At 41.8% G+C, this 26,122-nt stretch overlaps 2 protein-coding genes and 1 pseudogene across 3 annotated transcripts in view; 1 reads left to right on the top strand and 2 right to left on the bottom strand.

Annotated features, from left to right (window-relative positions):
- Positions 1–20,110, bottom strand: part of LOC149067392 (dihydropyrimidinase pseudogene) — a 29,863-nt pseudogene extending 9,753 nt beyond the window's left edge. The window contains exon 1 of the transcript XR_016195404.1: positions 20,089–20,110. The product of XR_016195404.1 is annotated as a dihydropyrimidinase pseudogene (transcript). The remainder of the gene's footprint in view (positions 1–20,088) is intronic.
- Positions 1–20,116, bottom strand: part of LOC149067391 (dihydropyrimidinase-like) — a 46,239-nt gene extending 26,123 nt beyond the window's left edge. The window contains exon 1 of the mRNA XM_089253028.1: positions 20,089–20,116. The gene's annotated coding sequence lies outside the window, so the exon portion shown is untranslated. The remainder of the gene's footprint in view (positions 1–20,088) is intronic.
- On the top strand, positions 15,061–24,099 carry LOC149067390 (uncharacterized). The gene is made up of 5 exons (XM_089252804.1): positions 15,061–15,091; positions 15,389–15,438; positions 23,258–23,301; positions 23,719–23,767; positions 23,949–24,099. Exons 1-5 carry the CDS (start codon positions 15,061–15,063, stop codon positions 24,093–24,095), a joined length of 321 nt encoding a protein of 106 aa, XP_089108930.1. The 3' UTR covers positions 24,096–24,099.
- The last annotated feature ends 2,023 nt before the right edge of the window (positions 24,100–26,122 follow it).

The raw sequence follows: 26,122 nt of genomic DNA, 5'->3' as shown, positions 1-26,122 counted from the left end.
GGAGAATGGCGTGGCGTCTGTCTTTGGGGGATGTGTTGGGAACAGTATCTCTTTGTGATGAAGCTAGCCAATAGCCACTCTCAAGTGGGCCATACAGTAATAACAAACCATAAAAAATACCAATCAAGACCTGAAGTATCATATATCAACACCGTTTTAGGAGGATCTATGTTACGTAAGATGAAATTTGAGATGATTATAACCAGGAATTTCATGTTGAGAATTTATTATTCGCAAATGCGGACTCGTGTAAAATTATTTTTTGTTCAGATTTTTTAAATTAAATATCTCTTTTTCATCTCTGGTTGTGTTCTTTTTGGATTGTTTTCTTATCATTGAAAAAGGATAGAAATCAACATTTTAACATCGGAAAAAAGGTAGAATTTTTTCTTGTTTTTATTTTCCATTCTAAAGTTTAAGTGCTTGCATGTGTTTCTTTAGTGCCTGTCAAGCTAGAACAGTGTTGACAACTTAGTTGCTTTCCAACTAACTGGCGTTTTTCTTGGTCATTTGGATGGAAAAAATACCCATCTAGTTGCTAGTTGTTTGTCTCGTCCTTTTCAAAAAATTCCCTGTGTACTAGTAGTCTATTATTAAATCACGTGAAAATACAGGAATGTTTTGGGAAATACGAGAGGTATGGTCATCCAAATAATGATTAAAATTAATTCTGGTTGTTTCAAGTCCGGTTTCTAATTATTTTCGATGAAGAGATGAATCTCTTTTTTGAAAAACTTTATAATTTTTGATTTGATTGAAATGTCAATTCTTCCCCCCCCCCATTGTTTTCAACACCGAGCTAGAACATGGGGGGAGATACGGGGGGTGGCATTGCCCCTCCAGCGTTAAAGGTGGAATCGCCTGATCTAATGTATGTGTATATATCAATTGACATCCTCATCGTCGTGCCTCGCCCCCCCCCCCCCTTCCACAGACTTTCAACATATTTTTAATATTTACGCCTATGAACTTGAATTAAGCACTGAGCCTGTCATCAATCTCAAATGTTTTGTGTTGTCGGCTCGTGTCTGGCCAGAACCCCATCCTCCCCACATACATGGAGGATTGACAGGGCTCCAGCCCGAAGGCCCAGGATGAATCTTAGTACAGTAAAATCTCGATTCAACGATATTCTGGTGACCAAGAAAAAAATGTCGTTGAAAAGGGAATATCGCTATATCGGGAAACAGCAGTTTAACATTAGAGTTTGGCATTTCCAAACCAGACAAGAAAATATCGTTATGTAGAGATTTATTGTTATATCGTGCATCGTTGTAGTGTGGTTTCACCTTTTTCACCTTTACAGGAAAAAATTACTGTAGAGCAGATGTTCTCAACTGCTGCTCCGTGTGCACCTCCCAGGGGCTCCACGGTGACTCGAGGAAAATAATATAAATCAGTAACTTTGATAAATAAAAGAGACCTACAAGGTTCTGCCATAACAATTATTTACAAAAAAGGACTCCTCGAGTCAAACAGGGCTCCACCATAGTAATTATATACTGAATAGGGCTCCGCGAGTCAAAAAAGGTTGAGAACCGCTGCTGGAGAGGGTCGGTAAGATATCTTGATCTATAGTCCGTTTCAGGTTAGCTTTGCAGTGAAGAGGAATCTACGAGGGGACCTCATCACTCGTTGCTATGGCAACAAAAGCCTCTTAACCAATGTATCGATGCGCGGCCTCGGTAAGGTATAGACGATTTCTAGGATACCGCGAAAATGTCGTTGTGGTTGCTATAGATTTTTGGATAATGGTAACCAATATTTTTTTCTAATTTAAAAATTTCAAACGAAGAAACATCGGTTCAAAACGATATTTTTCCTTTTTTTTCACAAAATCATTGAAAAAAATTGAAATATTCTGTATAAATGATCATCGTAAAGCTCCGATTTATGGGAAATTTATTTTGCAGCGAAGGACAACACACTCTACCTTTCTCTCCACTGCAAAGTTAACCTGAAACGAACTATAGTTGCCTGCCAATTTGAATATGTGCATATTTTACTGTAAATATGATCGGTATAATCTGCTGATTACACATAATCACCGGTTATTAAGCATAATCACCGACCAGTTTGATAAATTTTGTTCATGTGTTGCGAATTTTTCATATTTACCAGTGATTACGTATTTATCCAAACTGAATTGGTAAGCATTACAAAAACCGTTAATCAAATACTCAAATCTAGCAGAATCGTGCTTAAACTTCAGTCTATGGTGATAAAATTTGATCGATAATGTTGGTTTGGTTTGAAAATCTAGATTTACACGTGAAGAAAGTTAACATTGCAATATATACGTATAATAATTTTTATTTGTTTTAACTTTTCACATCTCTTTTCGAGGTGCTGTAGCCCAGGTCGATAAGATACTCGCATTAAGTACCAAAGAATGTTTAGTGGTGTCGCGAGTTCGTACTTGTCAGAAAACTTTCCTGACACAGGGTACAGCAAAAACGGCGACATGACCGCAGAAGAAATTGTTAACGCAGGGAGCCCCGCCATCTAAGGGATAACGCACCAACCTCTCGATGAGTATAAAAAACAAGCCTGCCGTTCGGAATCGGCAATAAACTGTAGGTCCCGGCAAGACTGTCTTAAGAGCATCATGGGCCCCCCGTGCCAAGTTGTTTTTCTGAGGCCCTACCTTGTAAATTCTAAAAAATTTCAACCGGATTTCATTTTTGTGAGGCCCAGGTAGGCCCATGCGTTAAGACGGCGCTGGCGTCCCGGTGTAATTAGCCCTCGAGTGCAGAAAATGACTGTGGTGCGACAAAAATGATCAAATGATAAAAATTTAATTTAATGAAAATAGATTTGATGTTAAAAAAAGTGGATCATGTACAAGAGATGAGGTGTGATGAATTATGCATAATTTCCGGCATAGGAGGATTAAGGTTGAGGCCCCGGGCGTAGAAGAAAATATTGGTCTCCTCAAATTTGAAAAAGCTGTAAAGTTGGGATTTTTCATTGTCCTTCAGAAGTCGGCGCCTGATGCGCCCGCCGTTAAATTTGCCTCTGATCGCCGGTAAAGGTGATAAATGAAGTGAAATTTTCTACATTTTTGTACACATTATCGTACATATATATTTCTGTAGTTTGAATGTAATGAAGAAAGAAATATATTTTAATTTGAGAAAATGTATTCGAAAATTCTCATTTGAATACTTTTATCTTATTATGCGTCGACCTTTGTTATAAATTGTCTATTCTAGGTCAGATGTTCCCAACATTTTACAACACGCTGAACCAACCAAACAAGCATGGAGGTTTCTTATAATAATACAAATGAAAAATTTCAATTTTTTGATGTAGCGGAACCTCACCCTCAAAAAAAAACCTCTGATGAAACGCTAGAGTTCCACGGAACACTGAATGGAAAGCTATGGTCATTTCCATTGCTTTTCAAACTTTTTACCGCTGTGGTTGCCAGAGCATCGAAAATTTGCACACGCTTCTTCTCTGTGATTCCGAAACTTTCTTTGCTTCTCTAAGTGTACCTTCATATATATATATTTTTGCAAATATTTATACACTCCTGTTCTGCACATGCTATTCATATACAATTTCACCTTGCTTTATTTTGTATGTGCAATAATTTTCTACCTCACATGTTTTTTATATTGTTTTGAATCAATGCCAGCACAATGTGTCATTAGCCCCATTGTGCATAATTTTTGATTGCAACACGCTCTGTAAACTTCTGATAAATTTCTTGCTATGTTTTTTTCAAGTTTGTACATTTCCGTGGGACACACACACACACTGTTTGTTCCCTTTTCTTCTCTAGTATATCATCTCAATATTTAAGTCAATGGGACTTATTACTCAACTGGCCACACCAGGGCCGTCTTAAGAGCATCATGAGGCCCCGGGCTAACTGATTTTTCTGAAGCTCTACCCAGAAATTTCTCGAAAATTTTAACCAGTCATCATTTTTGTGAAACGCCTCTTCTCTTGAGGTTCCCGGGAGAGCCCATGCCTTAAGACGGCACTGGACCACACCCCTTGTGGCATGGAGCTTACTGTATATAGCCGTGGTAACTGAACCTAGTTTGTTCTGTTCTACTTGCTACCGATGGTGAATCATGAAAATAGTTTTTTTTGTTTCTTTGGATATCAGTTCCAATTGCAAAGGATGCTTGGATAGAGCAAAATTGGAACTCGAGGTCGAAGCGCTACGGAAAAAGTTAGGGTTCTAGAGGGACCGGTTATAACGGAGCCACTTGTCGTCGAGCCACCTGTTAATGGAGAAGCAATCTCCACGGACAACGACAGTTTAGAGGGCGAATGGGTGGTCGTGGATGAGGTAGAGAGGGATGTAAATACCCCCCCAAATGTAAATACTATGTTTAGTGCAAAATAAAAACTAACCTTCCTATTTTTTAGAACAAGCACTGCGTCAGCATAGCAGTTAGTCTTTTCGCTTGTATTACGCAAGAAAAATATTTGTTAAAACGTCCTTGCTAGATGCTCAGAACTGAATCGCAATAGTATGCAATTTAGTTGATTACTTGAATTTACTTGGGGAGTGAAGAGAATCACGGCTCCCCGAATTCGGGGATTACAGGGCTCCAGCCAAAGCCTCCTAGAGAGACTCCAGAGCGTCCGAGAGAGTAGTATCTAGGAGGCTTGCTTCAGCCCAGGAACCCAGTTTGGAATGGTGCTAGTGTTCATAGGGCGTGGGGGCAGTGATGAATTTTTTCGCCCAGCGTGACCCAGCCCGCATGGGTAAAAGGCCCCCTGGAGGGACAGAGCCTGGGTCGTGTCTGGTCTGTCGGAGTGTTCATAGGGATATTAGATGTTTCTAAAATTCATGAAGGGGAGAAAAAGATGGAGCCAGGAAACGATGCGTAAAGAAAAAGGATAAGAGAAAAAATAACGAGCTGTAGCCAATATACAATAGTTTTCTTAACAATATCGAAAATCGTTAGTTTTTTTTTTCTTCTGGTATAATTAAAAAGTGAATGATAAATGGTGCACATTCACACACACACATATATATATATATAAAGGGGTATTTACGACCACCACAAAGAGTCCGTGGAATACAGAAGTACCCCTTCCTCAAGATAATAGAAATCTCGTCGTTCTTTCATTCACGTTGACTTTCCATTTTGATGTTTGTAAAAAAAAAAAGACAAAATTCCTAATCCCAATGGGAAATGTTTTATGATCTTTCATGGTCAAACATATGGTTAGCTATTTTCTCAGTGCTTCTTCCCACCCCACTGTCATCTGTGCATGTTGTCTTTTATTTGGCGGAACTTGCCAGAGCTAAGACGACTTCATATATTAAGTAGTATTAAGGAGTTCTAGCGAGAGCATACCAAACCCCTGAAAACACGTAAGATTGCCGCCTGAATGGCCCGGCCAAAACGAAACTACAATTTCTTTCTGAGAGCAATCCAGCCTGCGCCAGAGCTACGTAGAGTGAGAGCTCACATGGGAGAGGTAAAGGAGAAACAACAAAGCGCTCCCATAAGAAAAAGAAAGAAAAGGAGCAAGCTTCGGAAAGATAACAATAGAGATAGCGAGGGAGAGAATCTTGCGCTCGGCGATAATCCCCCCGCCCTCTACCGAGAGAGAAGAGAGCACTCCGGGTAAGAGAACCTGGCGAAAAGTAAGAAAGAAAAGTTAAAAAAGGGAAAGGTAGACATTAGCCCCTCCTGATAAGAAAAGCGAGGAGAGCGCTCCAGGTGAAAAGAGAGGAAGCCCCAGACTTGATCTTCTCCCGCGACATGAGGGAAAAGAGGTACTGATAAGAAAGTTTAATCCCTCTCCTCCAATGATACTTCCCCCCCCCCCTCCATATTATTATGGGGGCATGTAAATATATATATATATATACACACATATATAATTGTAGATAATCTCCTGAATCTTTTTGAATCTTGAAACTTCGTATATGAACATGAGCGAGCACCGCTGGAAATGAGGGAAAGGGCAATTGAGGCAAGAAAATCTCGCTATGAAAACGAAACCGACGATTCACTATCTATGCTGTCTCGCGTACCGATGAGATAAATTCCTTTCGCATGTTAATACCCATAAGGGAAGCTAACTTTCACAAGGAAAGTAAATTATATTTTAGTAATCTGCACTCTAGCCATGGCAATACGCACTCTCGCTCGCTAGAGGAAAGATGAAGGGGTGGGCCACTACTGCAGTGGATTCTGGAACTTCGGCACACAGGTCACTTCCATGTCAATACCAAACGAAACCTGCCGTTGTCTTCCAGGCATAACAATCACCATTTCAACCATCCCACTCGAAAATGTCACTGACAGACGAATGTCAGGGTGCTCGTTATGACTAAACAAAAAACCAAAAAGAGAAAGAAAGGAAACTTGCCTGGGCTAATCTCCCAGATCTCTTTCGTATTTTTAGAAGAAAAAAATGTTTCGACTGTGGGAAACTATATTGGACTTATTACCATATAAGGATCGTTAGAGGTGTCACGAGTTCGATACCCAATTCGTCCTTTTCAGAAACATTCCTGACACAGGGGGAACAACAGAAACGACCACATGACTACAGAAAAGATTTCCACTGAGGAAGTCCCACACCGAGGGGGTCAGCCTCTCGGTGAGTATAATAAAGGCTGCCATTCGGAATCGGTAATAAATTGCAGGTCTCGGTCTAATTAGCCCTCGTGTGCAGAAAATGACAGTGGCGCGACAGATATACGAAATATAAATATACGGAAAACAAATATACGATAAAACTATACATTTTATCCAGCTGAGAAAACATTTGCGAATTTTCGGAGTCCCTTTAGTGAAAATTTTGAAAATTACCATCAAAAGGCAGTTTGTGAAGTGGATAGACGAGAATAATGTATTGTCGGAAAATCAGCATGGGTTCAGGAAGGAGAAGTCATGTGTGACTAACCTTCTTTGCTTCTATGATCACGTGACTAAGGCTTTGGGGGTAGAGCAATAATGTAGATGTTTACCTCGATTTCCAGAAGGCATTCGATCGGGTCCAACATGGTAAACTCTTAAAGCGTTTACACGAGATTGAGATTGGGGTGGGGGGGGGGGACTTGCTGAATTGGATAGAATCGTGGTTAAGAGATAGGTCACAACGAGTTATGGTGAACGTGGAATTCTCTGGTTGGACAGGCGTCACAAGTGGAGTTCCTCAATGAAGTGTTCTTGGCTACATACTTTTTCACTTTTTGTCAATAAACTCGATCAGGGTATCGATGGGATTGTTAGCCAATTCGCAGATGACGTGAAGCTAACGGGGGTAATCGGGAATCAAAGCGATAGGAAGTTGCTCCAGACCAACTTAAACAGGATTGCAGCATGGGCAAATGAATGGAGCATGACGTTTAGCGTTGATAAGTACATGGCCGCTCATTTTGGTTCGAACAACCCACGGTTCTCTTACGAGTTGAATGGTGTCTATCCCGGATGCAACTAGGGTCACGGATTTGGGAATTCTCATTGACGAATGGCTTAGGTTTCTGAACATTGTTCAGTGGTGGTCAAAAAATCGAATAGAATGTTTGATCTCATTTTCAAAAAAGGTCTCTTCGCGTTCTCCTAAAGTCATTCTTCCGCTTTTTCGATTCTTAGTTCGTCCTGGACTGGAGTATGCGGTAAGGTTTTGAAGACCATACCTACAGAGGTACAGACTTGGTTGAAGGGGTGCAGCGAAGAGCTACGCGTGTCCTTATTGGCCCACGGGGATTGAGTTATGAAGAGAGACTTCATTTTTTAAATATGTTTACATTGGATGAGCGCAGGTGTCGAGGAGATATGATCGAAGTGTTCAAAATTTTAACGGGATGGATAGAATGGACCATGAACTTTTAGTACACCGCCAATCGATTGCTTTTACAAGGGGACACCAGTATCGGTTGGTAAGGGACAATGTGAGGTTATGGTGTCGAAGGGGGAATTTTTCTCTAATAGGGTTGTTAATAAATGGAATAGCTTACCCCAGGAGGTAGTAAATTGTAACACAATTGACACGTTTAAAAAGAAATACGATAAACATGTTGGGGTAAATCGAGAAGCTATCCATACTTGGAATAAGACAACGATAAGTATTCTTCATGGGGCATTGTATATTTTATCATGTGTATATATTGTTTATAATTTTTGAGGTTATGTTTTTAACTGGGTTGCTGTGTTTTTGAAGTGTATGACATCCATATTTGCTATGGGCATTTTTTTCTCAGCCACCTCATAGGGCATTTTGCCTGTTGTGGCGTTGTATTTGTATTAATTTAAAAAATTGAATCAATTAGCAACATTAACACAAAGTTATAATTAATTAGTTTAATGATAAATAATCTTGTTAGTTAAAATTTTTATTAATACATAATTTATTATTATTTTTATTAATACATAATTTATTAATTATTTTTAATTAATCACTACTTTTATTGATTAATATTTTTATTACGTAATAATTTTATTAAAATTTGAAATTTTCTCCTGCTATGTCATTTGTACGGTTACACTGGAGCTTATTCTCCGCTTAGAGTGCACTTCTTTTTTTCTAGTACCCCGCCAGTTTAAATGTCTTATAAAATGGCCTGGAGTGGCTATATAGTATACGGCCCTGGCAACAGCTATGTCATCTGCATGCTCCGGTTCCAAGGGAAGAGAAATAAAACAAAAATGAAGGGCAGATCGGCGAAACGCGCGGCACACGTCAGACGTAAAGAGCTGTAGGAAAAGAGTCATACTGCTTTTCTTATTGATGAGTGGACGGCGTGTCGCACTGGGTGATTCACGTTGCACGCGGCACAGAAAATTTGCTCCTAGGAAAAACCTGGCTTAAGGATAAAATGCATGGCCCCCACATCCTGGAGCAGGGCCCCAAGGCCACACCTTCTAGAGCAGAAAACTTCCTCCCGAGATCCGTGACGTCATCAATATACGTCCTCGAAACCCGTCTTCCCTGTAAGATCGTTTTCCGGCAGCATCACAAACGAGCAACACACACACTAACACCGATATGTTATACATTTGCCCCGCGTTGCTATTACGTATATTTTTTCTTAACGTTATAGAAAAAGAGCTCGAATTATTAAAGAATTGAGCACTCGAACAGACGAGTTTATACGTATAATTCAACATTATTTTCAAGTATCAATTAGGGCCAGAGTTTTTAATAAAAACTTGACAATATTTGAAAAAAATGACCTTTAACCTCAAAACTTCCCCAAGAGCATTAATCTTTGAGAATTTCATTTCTGTTTATTTTAACCAAAATAATATCCATTGAATAATATAAAAAAAATATCCAAAAGAAAATTGAGATCAGTTCAATTATATATAATGTCCTTTATTTTTCATTTAGACCAGTGATTCCCAACGTGGGCGTTAACGCCCCCTGGGTGCGATGGAATGTTCCAAGGGGCGGTAGAAGTTACGGGTATAACATAGGATTCTATGGGTTAGATTACATTGGGGACGATGGGAGGAAAAAATTTCTGAAGGGGGCGAGCGAGAGATGGAACAAAAAGGTTGGGAAACTATGATTTATACAGACACATGCAATATTTACTATATATTTTTAGTCTTTTATAAAAAAAATATGTTAAAGAAACTTTTCATGAAATAGATATACTTTGCTTTGCTCCTTCCACTATGGATTGGATATTGATGATTGCACAATTCTCATTCATACACAGATGCATAACCAAGGGCGTACCCAGGATCTGAACTAGAGGGGGCAACTCACCGATACTAAATTGATACGTCTGTGCTGTGTACCAATATTCAAGTAGTAAAACTCTATTTAAAAAATAGTGGGTTTTTTTTTAAATATCAGCAGCTTCTTCGCATTAAATTTCTTAACTATAACTTTTCTTTAAAAAAGTGAATTTTTATTCGAAGGTTCTTTAGAAATACGTTAGAAAAATCTACAGAATTCCCCCACCCTCACATTCTGAAACTTACCTCAAAGAAATATTGTTAGTACTGTCCATATTTCCCAAACCTGGCTTTTAAATTAGTATTTGTATATATTTCCCGTTGAAACATGGAAAACCCAATTCATCAACACAGTATTTTACAATTTCTAAAGAACCCAAAGTTGTTTATCATAACGCGTATCGAGTCTATTTCGAAAAATACACCTTCATTGACAATCGTACAGTATATGCGGAATTTGGCTACGATAGATAGAAAATTGTAAATTTGTATAGAGAATATACACAGAAAATCAATTTTATATGCAGAGTGGGCAAAAAGTCCGTAGAAACTTTAAAAATTCGTAAAAACCGGAAAATAACAGATATAAAAAACGGTTTGCAGGGTTAGCATCGGTAGGTCACGAGATATTTTTTTTTAACAGGGAAAAAACTCAAAAACAGCCGATAGGTGGCGCTGACGTGCACAAGTCGAAGAAAATATACCCAAATAACGAACAGAATGCCTCCAAATCGTTTATTACAGTAGTATGTGTTCCACATGACCACCACCACAGGGAATAACACATATGTATCTTTTCTTTGACTAGTGTACTTCCGCGCTACCTATTCCTGTGTTAAAAAAAATTCCAGTGACATACCGATGCTAACCCTGCGAACCGTTTATTTCGGTTATTTTTCCGGTTTTTATGAATTTCTAAAGTTTCTACGGACTTTTTTGCCCACCCTGTATATAGATATATATATTTTTCCACTTCTATTGCCGAAAGTGTGGGGCCCGGTGCGACCGCACCAGTCGCACATTCGTAAGGGCGGCTTTGCAACCAGGACCGCAGCCGCTAGTATTAGGGATTTTTTTTATTTTATTTTTTGTTAGTTTCGGATTTGACCGAAATACAAAGATGGGTAAAAAGGCCGAATTGGTCGATACTTTCCACAAGAAAAAAAGAAGAAAAATACTGCTTCTTCCGCGAACCACATTGTCGTCTGTTTTTCCAGAGAGAAGAGGCTTTCGTTTTTTTGCGGCGATTTCGCTTTCGAAGTTTGGATAAGAAACCTGTGTGCCCAGTAAGTAGCCATTGAATCAATTGCGTTGAAAAGTTCTAATTATTTCCCCCCCCCCCCACTCCGCTCTAACATTCGAATGCGGTAACTACATACAGTGCCGTCTTAACGCATGGCCCGGGGGGGGGGGGGCCTCATAAAAATGAGAAGCGGTTGCAATTTTCGAGAATTCGCCAAGTAGGGCCTTAGATAAATCACTTGTCCCGGGGCCCCGTGATGCTTTTAAGACGGCCCTGACTACATACACAGTGTATAATTAACATTAATTAAAACTGAGCCGAAAATTGAAGCTAAAGCCGATTTCAATGTTCGACAGGGCCGTCTTGAAAGCATCATGGGCCCCCGGGCCAAATGATTTTTTGATTCCCTGCCAGGCAAATTAGTTAAAGAACTAGATCCCATTTTTGTGAGGCCTCCGGGTGAGCCCATGCCTTAAGACGGCACTGATGTTCGATTGTAGAAATCATTTGAGTTATTAAAAAAAAGCACCAACCAGTTTCAATATTCCTTTTGTAAGGGGTAGAACCAGGACCGTGACTACCTGAGGGTGATTGACAGGGCTCCAGCCCGGGCAGGTAGCAGGTGTTGCCGGGACGATTTGCATCTTTTTTTTTTCTCCCACGCTGTTCACAAAACGGGCCTGCTGCAGGATGATGTGGGGGGGGGGCAACCCCCCTCTTCAGGTAGACAAATATGTAGAAAAGTAAAATATTGAAGTTCGGGGCCGCTGATGTTAATCTACCCCAGGTGACCGAAAGAGTGAACAAGCATGTGAGTGACCGAAAGAGTGCGAGCGTGAGTGACCGAAAGAGTGCGAGCGTGAGTGACCGAAAGAGTGCGAGCGTGAGTGACCGAAAGAGTGCGAGCGTGAGTGACCAAAAGAGCGGACAAGCATGTGAGTGCCGTCTTAACGCATGGGCCCGGGGCCTCAAGAGACTAGGGGCCTCAGAAAAATGAATAGTTGAATTTTTCGAGAATTTGCACAGGTAGGGCCTCAGAAAAATCACTTGGCCCGGGGCCCCGTGATGCTCTTAAGACGGCCCTGCATGTGAGTGACCAAAAGAGTGACCTACAGAGTGTACAAGTATGGGAGTGATCTGAACAGTGACCCAGAGCAGTGTTTCTAAACCGGCGTCGCCGGGTAGCGAGTGGTTCATCGTTACCCATTTATTTCCTGTGAGTTATGTGTATATTTGTGGGCCTTCCCACTCACTGAAAAGAAATCAAACGGGCCTTCGAAGGTTGACAACCTCTGCTTTTCATTCAGCTTAAGCGGTACTTTGTCTGTGGTGCCCCCCTTCTTTCGACGGGTTTCCTTCTATTGTGGCGCCCATCTCAAATAAAATAACCATCAGTTTCCTTTCATGGGTAAACGGGGCACGTACCCAGGGCTCACAATTTTTTAGACACACTCAAAAATTGACTCGTATTTTAGAGGCTGACACCCTTTTAAAGACCAAACGTGGGATTTATTTTAATAGTAAATTATGCATATAGGCCTAATTGTTACATAATACTCTGTGGCAATGCCTTAAAGAACGCTGTGTAAAAGGGGGGGGGCGAACAGGCTCTCGTAATCCATGCCCTCTTTAGTGATTACTGCGAATTTATATAGTGTAGAATGTTTTTCTTAATCAGGGGCTATCTCCGAGGCCCCAGGTCAGTCTTCCTTTTTTTTTTGGGGGGGGGGGCGTCTAAATGTAGTTGCACCTATTTTTTTCATCCGTATTTTCGGATATCTGTTTTATTTCTTCGCGTCTGTATTGGTTTTTCCACATCTCTCGATGCCCCCCCCCCCCAGTCCCGTCATGGCACCTTTTTTTTTTTTTACAAGATTTGCACGCGCGTGGCCCGTCCTTGTAGATCATTTTGGGGCCATATGGCCGCAAATTGAGAACCTCGTGTTCTAATCTTTGGCGAGTTCAACCCCATCTATAACGGTGTTTCTTCCGCCCTTGACCTCTCAGAGGTTTTCCTTCTGTGACCCGTCCACCGGTCTTAACCAGGGCCCTCCATCTCATCGTGAGCAGATTCCCACCACCTAATCATTAGGTTTATTTTCGAGCAAAATATTATTGTGGACAAATTCTCCATTGAGGTCTACCTCTAGGCTATCAGGCCACAAGGGCTTCAACCATGGCCCTCCTGGTTGAAAGTGTTCACGCGCGGCCCCCTTTGAATATCTATCCTGAAGCCCTCCCGGCCTCTTTTTCCACATTTATTGTTGTCCACATTATTGTTGATGTATTTCATTTGCGTGGAGCTGCCGCGGATCCCCGACAGATCAGCGGAACAGAGGTTAGAAACCACTGTCTATTAAAAACTCGTGACACAATGTCAATTATCACATATATATATATATATATATATATATATATATATAGTACAGTTATACTCTCCTCCTGCCCACAAGGGTTGGGCTGACAGGGCGCCAGCCCGGAGGTCCCCTTCCAAGATTTTTAATCATTTTCTTGTTTTTCATATTAAATTCATGATAGAGGGCCGGCCAAAGATCCCATACTCAGGATGTGGGGGGGGGGGGGGGCATGCACATACAGTTGATCACTCATCACCTTTTTTGATTTAGATTTAGGGTCGTTGAACGCTGGGGCTCACTTGGGCATTCAGAAGGCTGACCCATACCTGTATATTAGGGGACACAAAATTTCCAATATTATTCGGCTCTTGCGAGGATCCGTGTCTCGAAGGCAGATGCCTGAACTGTGAATGAACCGAGGCAGGCATCTTTAGCTGTGAATGTGGCGGATCCAGGGCGCTTTGTTGGAGAAGCGACTTTTTTTGTGTGTGGGTGCATTGTATATAATCCTGTGTTTTACGGACAGAAATTTCACCCATATTATTCGGCTCTTCGTAGGGGCGATTCCCTCTGGATCCACGCTTGCCCCCCCCACCAATCCAGAACACCACTTTCCCATACTGCTTTTGGGACAGCAGTGCCACTGATGCACAGGACTCCAGTGATTTGTCATCACAGTTGGGATGACGGTGGCGGCGGGTGAGGTAGGCTATCACTTTATTTTGCTCAATGACCCTAGTATTGCCTCTCGACATACAGAGGCGGATTTACGGTTTTGCACCTGTGGGCTGGCTCTGCACAAATTTTGCCGTCATTTTTTCATTCTAGTCAATTTTTTTTTACTCTTTCACCCTGGGCGACAGCACGCTTAGTCAATGTTGTGTAAACGCTGCTGTCTATTAATCACTCTTTTGGTCATTCTCATCCTTGCACACTTTCTTGGTCACTCACTGACCTTCACCCTCACTCTCCAGGTACCCATGCTTACAAAATCTCTAGGTCACTCTTTTGGTTGGTTACTCATTGACCTGGTTCCTCGCTTTCTGGGTTAGTCATCCACTCTTTTGGTTGGTTGACCTGGTTCCTCGCTTTCTGGGTTGGTCAGTCACTCTTTTGGTCGCTCACCCCCCCCCCCCCCCACTTTCCTTCAAAGTCGTCTTTCGCTTCTAGGTAACTCTTGGTCATTTACGTGCTTGTGTACTATTTTGGTCATTCACATACTTGCAAACTCGTTTGGTCTCTTGCTGCCTGAGTCACTCTTTTGTTCACTCATATGCAGTTAAAAGTGTCAGCTTCCCCTCCCCAGGGGGGGGGGGGGAGCAGTGATTTTTCTTGAGCCCTACGTGTCAAATTTACTTGCTGACTCAGGAAAATTTCAATCAGATCTCATCTTAGTGAGGCCCTTCTTCTCTTAATCGCAAATGCAGATTGTGTATGTACGCATATTTGGTAGAAAAGTTCATGTTACCTACACCATATTGGGCATGGACACTGGAACCTGAGGGTGCTTGCCCCCCCCCCCATTGAATTCATGGATATAATGTAAGCGTATTTTATGTCGTACACACAGGCCCGTCAGTTAAGGGGTTTTTCCGGTCAGTTAAGTTTTCGGCTTTTGAAAATACCTAAAAAATGGTGTGTGTGTATATATATATATATATATATATACACACACACACACACATACATACAAATATATATGCATGCATTGAGTACATGTGCTTTGCACCCCACCCCCTCCGGAAAAAGTTGAAATGACGGCCCTGCGTACACAGCAACTATGCCCAAAGATGAAGAGCGTGTGAGTCAATGTACTGGTTGAGTAACTAAAGGAGTGACCAAACCATAATGCGTCAAAACCATAAATGCGTCTCTGCGCACATGCTTGCAAACTCCCCGGGTCACTCGCTGACTTAGTGCAGCTTCTAACTGCTGTAAATCTGCCTCTGCGTGGATATCTTTGGTATTTTGATCTTGCATTAATTAGCTTCATGAATCCATTGATAGGTAGTGAATTCTAAATATCTGGTGTCCACAGTGTTTTTCCAATGCCGAACATCCAGCCATTGATTTGTTTCTAATGACTCGATTTCTTTTCCGTATTTCAGTGGATAAGCCGGTCGACGAAGGCAAAGGTGATGACGAGTCCACGAAGAAAGTAAGTTGATTCTTACATAACAATGTCATGCTGATGCGATTTCTTCACGTGACTTTATCGAGTAGCATTGCTGAATAAATTCCCTCTTACCTATTTTGCTTGGTTTTTTTTTTTAGACGCAATTTTTGTGTTTCATGAGTGTCATTTTTTAATAAGTACACACAACTTAGGGGGGGGGGGGAAAGCAGGCTGGTCTTGTGCCCTGAACGCTGGAGAATAGGCGGTGACATTCTCAATGGCAGTGGTTCTCAATCCTTTCAAGCCCGCGGCCCGGGTTCATTCATTTTAGCGAGTCGAAGGCCCTGTCAAACACACGACCAACAGAAAATGAGTGAGGAAAAATGAAATGGATATTCACTCGCGGCCCGTTGGTTGAGAAACACTGGTCTATAGTACTGGGCGGAAAATGAGTGCTCAAGAAGGGAAGAAAAATTTCTGCAGCCAACATGGCGGTAAAATCATGAATCCGCTTCTGCCTTGAGCGGGGGAGGCGATATTAGATCAATGAGTGACCAAACAAGTGATATATAGAGGAAAGGATGAGACATCAGAGAGTATGCAAGCATTTGAATGATCAAAACAGTGTGCAAGCATGTGAATGACGAAAAGTATGGCCTGAGGAGAGCAAGGGACCAGGTCAGTGCAGTGGTAACCAAGTGTTATCTAGAGAGCATGAAAGCATACGATTGCCCAAAACACTATTTGAACACGTGAGACACCAAGAAAGTGTGTAAGCATGTGTGATAAAATAGCAGAATATTCTCTGTACTGTCCCCCACCCTTATTATTTTTTTGCTTTTCCATCCTTTCCCTTTCTTCTGACGTGCGAACAAGGATACTTTACCACCTATTGATTCAAATCTATCACCAACATCTTGTACGCGAAGCAGTTTTACTAATTATCTCACATTGCTCACCATAATAGATTTTAAGTGAAACGACTCGGCCTGCTAATATAACTATACAACTAATATGTGTGTGTGAACAAGGTATGTGTAGATGCGTATGTATGTACGGTTGATCTCGCTTATAACGTTCTTAGAACGTTTTCCCACTTGGTACGACTTGTCTTCGCAGTCTTTTTCTAATACTCACCTAGATGTCCCGTTTGGAACGTTTTCCCGATTACATTTCTTTTCATGGTTTTCGTATCTCTCTCAGGTTTTATTAAAAACAATGTAACAAGATTAAAACATAGTAATATTCTTTACATGAATTGAACGGAATAAGTAACGTGTTAGCTCGGCTTTTTTTCATGTGAACATTAAACCATTTAGGTGCCGTTCAAGTATTACGTCATCATTGATGGGGGGGGGGGGGGTTCCGATTTGCTGACTTTTGATGGCAACGGGGTGGGAGGGGGGTTTGGATAATGTTTACGTCATCAACCACCCTTTATGAAAATATGAGTTAGGATTCAGAGGGGCAGAGCTGATGACGAAATTTTGCTGACAAGAGGGGAGGGGGTCAAAAAAGGCTAAAAATTTGCTTACGTAATACTTGAACGGCCCCTCAATCATCTAGTTTTACTATTATTTTATGCAGCAAATTCCAGTTGCTGTATATCCAGATAGAGCTAGAGATCAGGTTCGAGTGCTTTCATGGCAGTTGTCTTTTGACTGGATCTTTTGTGGGCCCCCGGTCAGACTTTTCTCGGGCAATTAATTTATAGCATGAAAAAGCAAAAAATGATGAGAATTGCCCAGGGCCTAGAACTTTGTCAGCCCCGCCCTTATGGGGGTGCCGTGGACTGGATAGTATTATTTTGAGGGGCATTATGTGTGCGAGATCCACTATATGCATGCATGCATATTTTTGTATTTTTTTTTATTTCTTCCCCCCTCCTCTTCAATTCGCCATGCATTTCATGCACACACAACACACGTCCGTACTCTTATTGTCGTATAATGATAACCGAATAAAGGTGATAAGCGAGATGACACGGGTGGTCCCTAATTATATATATTTCCCTCACACACAGACACAATATTTATATTTCCATCTGATCCACCAGAGCAAGTGAACTCAACCACAACCCAATGAAACAGTTGTTGGGGCCTACCATCCCCCCATGCTTGTGAAGAATCATCCGAGCGATACGGATAATCCGCGCTGTTCAATGAGCAAAGGGATATTTTCGTACCAGCCTGGTCTCGTCCATAGAGTAATATAGTAGTAAACTATGTATATCTTTAGTCTATGGTCTCGTCTACCCCGTGGGAAGAACCAGTCACTGAGATTCAGAGAGATTACGGTATGTTACACTCGCAATGGCTTTGCACTCGCGAAAAATTATCATTTTTTAATGTTTATTTTTGAAGTGATCACAACATGAAATACCCTCATTTATTATACGAAAAGTAATTTTTCTTGCGAAACAAACGGCCGAATGTAGCTTTCGTTCGCCAAATAATGAACTCGTGCAGCATTTCACGATCGATCGAACTCAGTTTTAAATTCACATATTAAATACTTAGTACTCACGAGAAAAAAAAGTTGTAAATCCGCTGCAGATGGTCGTACGGAATGTAGATGTTCCGTCGGAAGAAAAATATGAACGAGTGAGGTGCGATTTGTTGAATTCCTCGAGACACTTGTCCTCGATCAACATTGATCGGTGATATCACATTCCAGGAAACCGAATAATTTTGACTTTCCACTGCAAAAATTATTTGTACAGTAAAACCTCCTCTAACGGCCACCTGCGAACAACGATAAACAACGGCTTCATTTTTCGCGTTGGAAGCTAACGCGTCTTATAGATTTAACATTACAGGTAACCTCCGAACAACGGCCACTTTAGGCATGGTGTCAGAAACGCATGTAGCTGAGAAAAAAAATTTTAAGCTGATTTTCAAGCGAGTTTTTCCCCTTGATCTCTATGGGGGGAAATTATGTATGCTTTTTCTTTTCCTGGATACAGATGCTGGTTGGGTGTTTTGAAGGCAGTGGAGAGGGGGAAAAGAGGGCCTCTTAAGTGATCTTTGAATGTGCCGAGGCTCACTGAAGTGATCTGAGAACGTGCCGCTTTAGTTCATTCTTACAAAATTAGGTTTGAGATCCCGGGCCACATCTGGCCCGTGTGTCATGGATTGAGCATGTATGGTCTAATCCACTGATTCCCAACGTGGGTGATAAAGCCCCCGGGGGGGGCGATAGAATGTTCTAGGGAGCGGTAGAAGCTATGGGCATAACATAGGATCCTATGGGTTAGATTGCGTTGGGAGAAAAAAATTTCTGAAGGGGGGGGGGCGAGATGGCACAAAAAAGGTTGGGAAACGATGGTCTAGTCGATCGTGGGTCGGAATATACAACTATTTTGGGGTTGCTGGTACAACGTCTTGGTCCATATGAGTTTTTCTTGCCAAGTCTTTCTGTTGATCATTTCGTTTGGATTTTTTTTTTGTCGTACCGTGGCCATTTTCTGCGCATGAGGGCTAATTAGATCGGGACCTACAATTTATTGTCGATTTCGAACGGCAGTATTTTTTATACTCACCGAGAGGTTGGTGCGCTACAACCTTGGTGCGGGGGACTCCCTGCGGTAGCAATCTTTTTCTGTGGTGCGAGTGGCACTGCCGTGTGACTGGTAGTGGGAAGGCACAGTTGCACGATCCGAAGGGATTGTGGCGTCTGGTCCCGCCGTGCGATTCTGTGGGAGGAGTTGGGGCTATCCAGTGCTTCCCCCCCATACGTTAGAGCAGTGGTTCTCAACCTTTTTTGACTCGCGGAGCCCTTTTTAAAAAAAAAAAATTCTGTGGCGGAGCCCCGTAGGCCTAAAACAATTTTTTAATTATTCATCAGTTATTGATTTATTTTTACTGTTTAAAAATATTTATAACTACTTTTCTTTTAAATTTTCGGCCGTGGAGCTCCCGGAGAGTGCACGAGGAGCCCCAAGGGCTCCGCGGAGCACCGGTTGAGAATCGCTGCGTTCGAGGTTCCTTAGGAATATTAACGTGGGGGCGCGTTTGGTTTTCCTGTGGTCATGTCGCTGTTTCTGATGTACCCCAGCGTCAAGAAAGTTTCTGACAAGGACGAACCTCGTATCGAACTCGCGACATCTCTACACATCCTTTGGAACTTTAGGCGAGTATCTTATCGACCTGCGAGCTACAGCGCTCTCGTTTTTGTTCTGTTCTGTCTCAGCATTGCAAGCCTAAATTGTAGTATGCCAAAATAACGCCGAGATCGATTAACTGGGCCACAACTAGATGCTTGTCAGCCGTGGCAAGCACACATTTTGCGCTCCCTTGTAATGCTGAAGGAGAGTTTAAACTTTAAAGGGAAGAGTTTCAAATTTTTATTCACGCCCCCTCTGGCCCCTCCAGTTGCGGCCGTGTCGATCAGTAAATTATAAAATATTACAGTATCAATATAATCATACATTCTAATATAATTTTTTTGAGGCCACTTCCAAATAGCGGCCACATTTTCACGGTCTCGTTAGTGACCGTTGTTGGGAGGTTTCACTGCATATTGTAATAATCAAAGCATGGGAGGCGAACGTAATATAAATTTTTTTCTTCAGTAACGAAGTACATTTCCGTGATTTCACTGAGCTTTATACAGGAAACATCACAAATAATGAAATTTATGCTGAAATATGTGAATTAAACAACGAAATTAACTTAATAGTAAAAGACTTACTCTTTATGCGCGTAAACCTCGATGTCCGGCTGGAATAATAATAATAAAACACGAACAGCGCCACTAAGAATAAAAAAATACCTTGAATGCGTGTCTGTGATTGGCTGTATGAAAGAGGGAAAAAATTCCCTAAATTTTTTCCAGACCCACTTCTCATGGATCTCGCCATGGGCGGTTCCTTTTTTCTCAATATCCATGAAACGAGCAGAGAACCGGCCCTTGCCTCAATGATCATCGATCGATCATTGATAATTTTTGTCGCACCACGGTCATTTTCTGCACACGAGGGATAATTAGACCGGGGTCTACAGTTTATGGCCGGTTCCGAACGGCAGGCTTGTTTTTTATACTCGTCGAGGGGTTGGTGCGCTAACCCCTAGATGAGGACTCCTTGTCGCACGGATTATTCTTTATAAGCATGGGGGGGGGGGGGAGATAGGCCCCCCACTGGCTTCTTAATCCAGAAATTAGCAACACCAACCTATCTCATTTGCTCACCTACAAGGTGTTGAGCGAGACGACTCGCTCCGGTGGATATTTTATATTATACAGGGTGATTCAGAAAAGATGGGAAAAACTTTAAGAGGTGGTAGTACACGCAAAAACAAGCAATTTTCATCAAAGGATGCATGGTCTAAAAAGAAATGCAAACGTGCTACAGAGGGCGCAGCATAGTAAAACCGAGGACACGAGGAGAAAACATAAGAATAACGTATACGTTAAAAAAACAATTTTAATGAATAATTTACAATAATATTGCTCAAAAGAGCGACCGCCAACGGTGATGCAAGAACAGCGGCGAAGGAGGGACTAGAGAACGCCCTGGTATATTCCAGGCGCATCGCGAACCTCCTTAGCAGCAGCAGCCGAAAGTCTTGCGATTAGATCCTCTTCGCAGTCGAGAGGAGTCTCATACACTAGAATCTTCAGCTGTCCCCACAAAAAGAAATCAAAACACGACAGATCGGGCGATCGTGGTGGCCAATCTACAGGGCCACATTCCATCGGTTTGGAAAAGTGTCGTCCAGATATTGTACCTCTCGCCCAAAATGGGCTGGAGCTCCATCGTGCTGGAACCACATACGCCGGAGGACAGTTGGAATATCCTCCAGAGTCTGGAAGCACCTCTTGCAGAAACGTCCGGTATATGGCCTCGTCAAATCGTTCCGGCAGAAGATACGGTCCTATTATGTAGTCGCCGATGATTCCTGCCCAAACATTGATGGAGAGTCGCTGATGCGCATGCGGATTTACGTACACACAGACATGTGAGTATTAAAAGTGCGTTCATCGGAGAAAAGAACAGTTGCCGCAAAATCTGGGCGTGCTGCACGCTGCTGTAGGAACCAGCGGGCGAAGTCTACGCGACGAGCATAATCTTCTTCATTCAATGTTTGGACTCGTTGAAAATGATATGGGTACAACCTCTCACCCTTCAGCACCTGCCATGTCGTGGATTGTGACACAACAAGGCTACGGCTCACAGCTCGTGTGCTTGTAGTTAGCTGATCACCACCTCCGTCGCCGCAGTGGTGGTCGGCTGAAGTTGGTTTTCTGTGGTTCCCAACTTCAAGGCGCGAATGCGAGCCGAGATCTCCCCTTTAAAATGCCTCGCCACAAAGAGCAATAGACATACAAACAGTACGAATGTAATTCAATCATAACACATCACTCACTTCACTTCTGAAATATAGATGACGCACTGAAAAAAAAATCAAAAACACGACACTGCATACGCACTCACTGTTGCACTTCCGGCACAACTCAATAGGTAGTAAATCGCCCATAGATGGTGATAGACCTGAGTTGCGCTCGGTTTGAAAGAAAGTTGGTTGATCTGCCACCATCTCTAAAATCTAGTCTACCATTGATCATTTTTGTCGCACCACGGTCATTTTCTGCACACGAGGGCTAATTAGACCGGGACCTACAATTTATTGCCGATCCCGAACGGCAGGCTTGTTTTTTTATACTCATCGAGAGGTTGGTGCGTTAATCCCTCGATGGGGACTCCCTGCGGTAGCAATTTTTTCTGTGGTCATGTCACCGTTTCTGTTGTACCCCTGTGTCAGGAAAGTTTTTTCTGACAAGGACGAACAGGGTATCGAACTCGCGATACCTCTAAACATCCTTTGGTACTTAAGGCGAGTATCTTATCGACCTGGGCTACCGCGCCCAGGTCTCGTCCTCCACACCTGCTGTTCTGGCAGTCATTGTACGACCTGCATCAGACCGGGAAGCAAGAAAGGATCCCGTTTCGCACAGCTACCGATGCAAGCGCGCAAATATTTTCGGATTGGGCAACCGCCTGTGGGGAAAACGCTCACCGTACATTCGTGCTGCCTGTGTGGTTCTCTCGTTTGCAGCTCCGGTAATCCGCTTATAAGGGACAGAGCGGGGCCATGTTTGGTGTTATGTACGTTACAAGTGCTAGAACGGTTGAAAGCTGGAATAACTTCACAAGACTGACGTCCGCACTTTTATTCACTGTGACGCAGATTTGCATACAGTTTTTTCTACTTCTTCCCCAGGTTACATTTGCATGCATGGTGTTCTTTTTCTCCCGATAAATTTCAACAGGAATGCCGTTTTAATATTAGTGGAGCGGCCGTTTCGAAACTCATTATAGCTAGCGGGTTTGCGTTTCATGTTAGACCATGCATTCTTTGATGACAGTTGTTTCTATTGATGTGTACTATCACATCTTAAAATTTTTCCTACCTTTTCTGAATCTCACCCTGTATAATGAGAATTCCTATGTATATTATGTATATGGCGCGTGAAGATAACAGATGACACATGAGGCCCTCTATTTGCTTCTAATAAATTTCATTCTTTTAACGAAACCCTGGAACATTCTCCAGCAACTTCCAACCCCATTTCATTCGTTATCACAGCACCCAATATGTTCAGGGATATAAATATTGTTATACTTTTGTTTATTTTTGTGTATATACACATTACATTACACATACATTTATGTTTGTATTTGCATCTATTTATTTTTATATTTTTGGCTTAGTAATAAAGTGTTGAAGACTCTGCCACGAAGCTGGGCTGGAAGAGATCTCTGCAACGGGAAAGGTCCGGTGGCAGAGTTTTGGTGTTCATTCATTTTGTCCAGGCAGTTTATGTTAAGCTTACGGATGAATATTATCTGTTTTTTTAGATGAATATGGGAGGAAAGGAACCAGAGGAGCCACAACCTGGATCGTAAGTAAATATCTAATCTGATATTCTTCGTCGTTGCAGCATGTTCACATTCATGACAAGTGACCCCCTACCCAGGGGTGTATGCAAGGAGGGGGCATAGGGTACCCGCATTTCCCCCTCCCCAAGATAAAAAAAATTAGAAGTAATTTTAAGTATCTCTCTTCGTAAAATGATTGAAACCGTATACAAAGAAAATATCTTCATATGGTGTTGTAGCCAATTTCTGTTTGTTTCAAAATTCTTGGAGAAAGTTGGTAACCGAAAATTCTCAGGGAGATATTCATTATGCTCTCCCTAACCGGTGTGCCCCCCCCCCCCCAAATTAATTCATTTTCAATTGATTGCACATGTGTGTATTATGATCATCTTGTATCCCATCGCCGAAAATAAAAATTTGATGCATCCATATTTTTACAGCTCGGCGAAGGAACCAGCTAAAGCCAGCAGGTCCAAGGATGACATCAAGGTTTGTATGGTTATGTTTTCAAAAACTCCACGGTTTTCTTTCTTTGAGTAAAGCTGGAACTTTCCCCTAATTTCCTCCGAATTCTGGTTATGGTTGGAGTGGACTCACCTGTACTTGAGTAAATGTTTTTTTTTTGTAGCGTACCTGTTTTCTTAATATCCAAACGCTATTTATCTTTAAGGAGGCTGATGCAGATGCTCGACTGCTTATGAAGCAGCTGGTTGGAACGAATGCGAAGATACGGTACAGTCTGCAGAATTTGGAAGTTCAAGTGGACCTGGTCAAGTATCCCTTCGATAAGGATCAGAGGAAGAAGAAGAGGGTGTAATGAGACCGATTGTTATTGGGGGATTTTGATGTGTAATTAAAACACAAATTTTGTATTGAACATTGTTTGCTTTGTCGCTTGAATGGTTTCAAGGTACCCTGGAACCGGAAGCCGTCGTCCAGGCTAGGAGACCCTTGGGATGCCCAGTAATGTTCATCTTAGGCTTGCCAACCCCATTCTCTATGTGGGGGGAGGATAATCTAATGTGATCAAATTCTTATAGGAAACGGGACCTGAACAGTTTCGGGGGGGGGGGGCATAATATAGGGCTCTCTCTAAGGTTCCCTACTTTGTAATCACAACTTTTTACAGTGCAGTGAATGTTTTTTTTTTTAATCTATGTATCTGCTTTATACATATTTTGCTACTTATAGCCTATAATGTGTGTGTATATACTTTTTACAATGAATGAGAGACAAAAATTAATAGGACATTATTGGATAAGGTTACGTGCTGAAGCGTCGGGAGGTTTTAGGCTTTTCCAAATTTCAGCTTGAGCTTTACGTTCGAAGTCGAGTTCCCTTCCTCAGACCCTCTATAAGCTCTTAGATTTGTATCATAATTAGCGGTTTTCTTTACGTTTCGCACTGTTTTTAGACAGGGTTGCCTGTGTTTTCCTGGTAAAATATGGTCACCCTATATAATATTGATGCGATTTGCAGTTCATGTCAAAATACTGAAGCTCTTGCTGTGATCTCTCCAGGAATTAGAACTTCAGTAATGTAATCACAAACAGAAAAATGGGCTCTTGCTGCAATCTATAATTTTGTAAATAAACTATCAACCAGTACTATTTTTAAACTATAGATGGAAGTAAATTCTCAGGATATTTCTTTACTGTTAACCAAAGCCATCAAGAAACATGGCGCTCCCCATGTCGAATTCGCAGCCAGGGGACAGGCTATATCATCGATGAAACAAACTCTTCTTAGAAAAAGCTAGCTGGAAAAAAGCAAATCCGCTCGTGATTGCAATCAGTTTGCAACTGATGCCACTATAGTCGGCCATGACTTTCCCCCGAAAATTGCCCAGCTTTGACCGATAAATTTCGTTTATGAAGAATTTACTGCCATCTAGTTTTCAATGATGAGATACTAGTTGTGTGTGAGTTTTATTAACATTCTAAGCGAAAAGGAATTGGTGCAGAGTTCTAGTGACCTCAAATTTATACAGCATATATTCAAAGGTGACTAGACTAACCAAACATCTCTAACCCTATAGTATGGAGCCTCGCATGCTTTCTTTGCACGAGAAAAATTTCCATAAGGGGCCGTTCAAATATTACGTACGCAAATTTTTAGCCATTTCTGACCCCCACCCCCCCGCCCTTGTCAGCAAAATTTCGTCATCAGCTCTGTCCCTCTGAATCCTAACTCATATTTTCATAAAGGGTGGTTGATGACGTAAGCATTACCCAAACCCCTCCCCCCTTGTCATCAAAAGTCAGCAAATCGGAAATCCCCCTATCGATCGATGATGACGTAATACTTGAACGGCCCCTTTCCTTCCCTTCAAACCGGAGCATGCAGACGACAGAGTAGCTGATGTCAAGGCCATATACTATAAGATAGCCGTCCTGATCTGATGCGCCACGCTAGGAAAACACAAACGCGGAGCGTGATTATGTAACACGTTTCTGCCGGCGCAAAATGGTCTAATTCGGTTCACGAGGCGTAAAAAACCTATTCCTAGGAAAACCCCCGGCTTAAGAGCCAAACCTGGGAAAAATTGTCATTTATGCCTATTATTACCAGGAAATAAAGGGTCATTTTATGGTCCTTTATTTCCTAGAAATGAAAGTGAATCAAAATGTGTTTTAACAAAAAATCTTGAACGTAAAGAATTTCCAACAAAAATAATATTCTTATGTTTGGGGTGACCATACGTCCCGTATTTCCCGGGACAGTCTCGGTATTTTCTGTTTTTTTGGCAAAAGTGTCCCGGTTTTTCCCGTATTCTTGAATTTTTTATTGAAGTCAAAGATTGAAATTATTTTTCAACTCATAAATTATATTATTATAATTACA

The sequence above is a fragment of the Pholcus phalangioides genome, unplaced genomic scaffold (assembly GCF_987345545.1).
Source record: "Pholcus phalangioides strain wild (caught in Gottingen) unplaced genomic scaffold, Ppha-v1.0 ptg000031l_1, whole genome shotgun sequence".
Lineage (NCBI taxonomy): Eukaryota > Metazoa > Arthropoda > Arachnida > Araneae > Pholcidae > Pholcus > Pholcus phalangioides.
The sequence above is the reverse complement of the archived record's forward strand: the minus strand, read 5'-3'. Positions and strand labels throughout refer to the sequence as shown.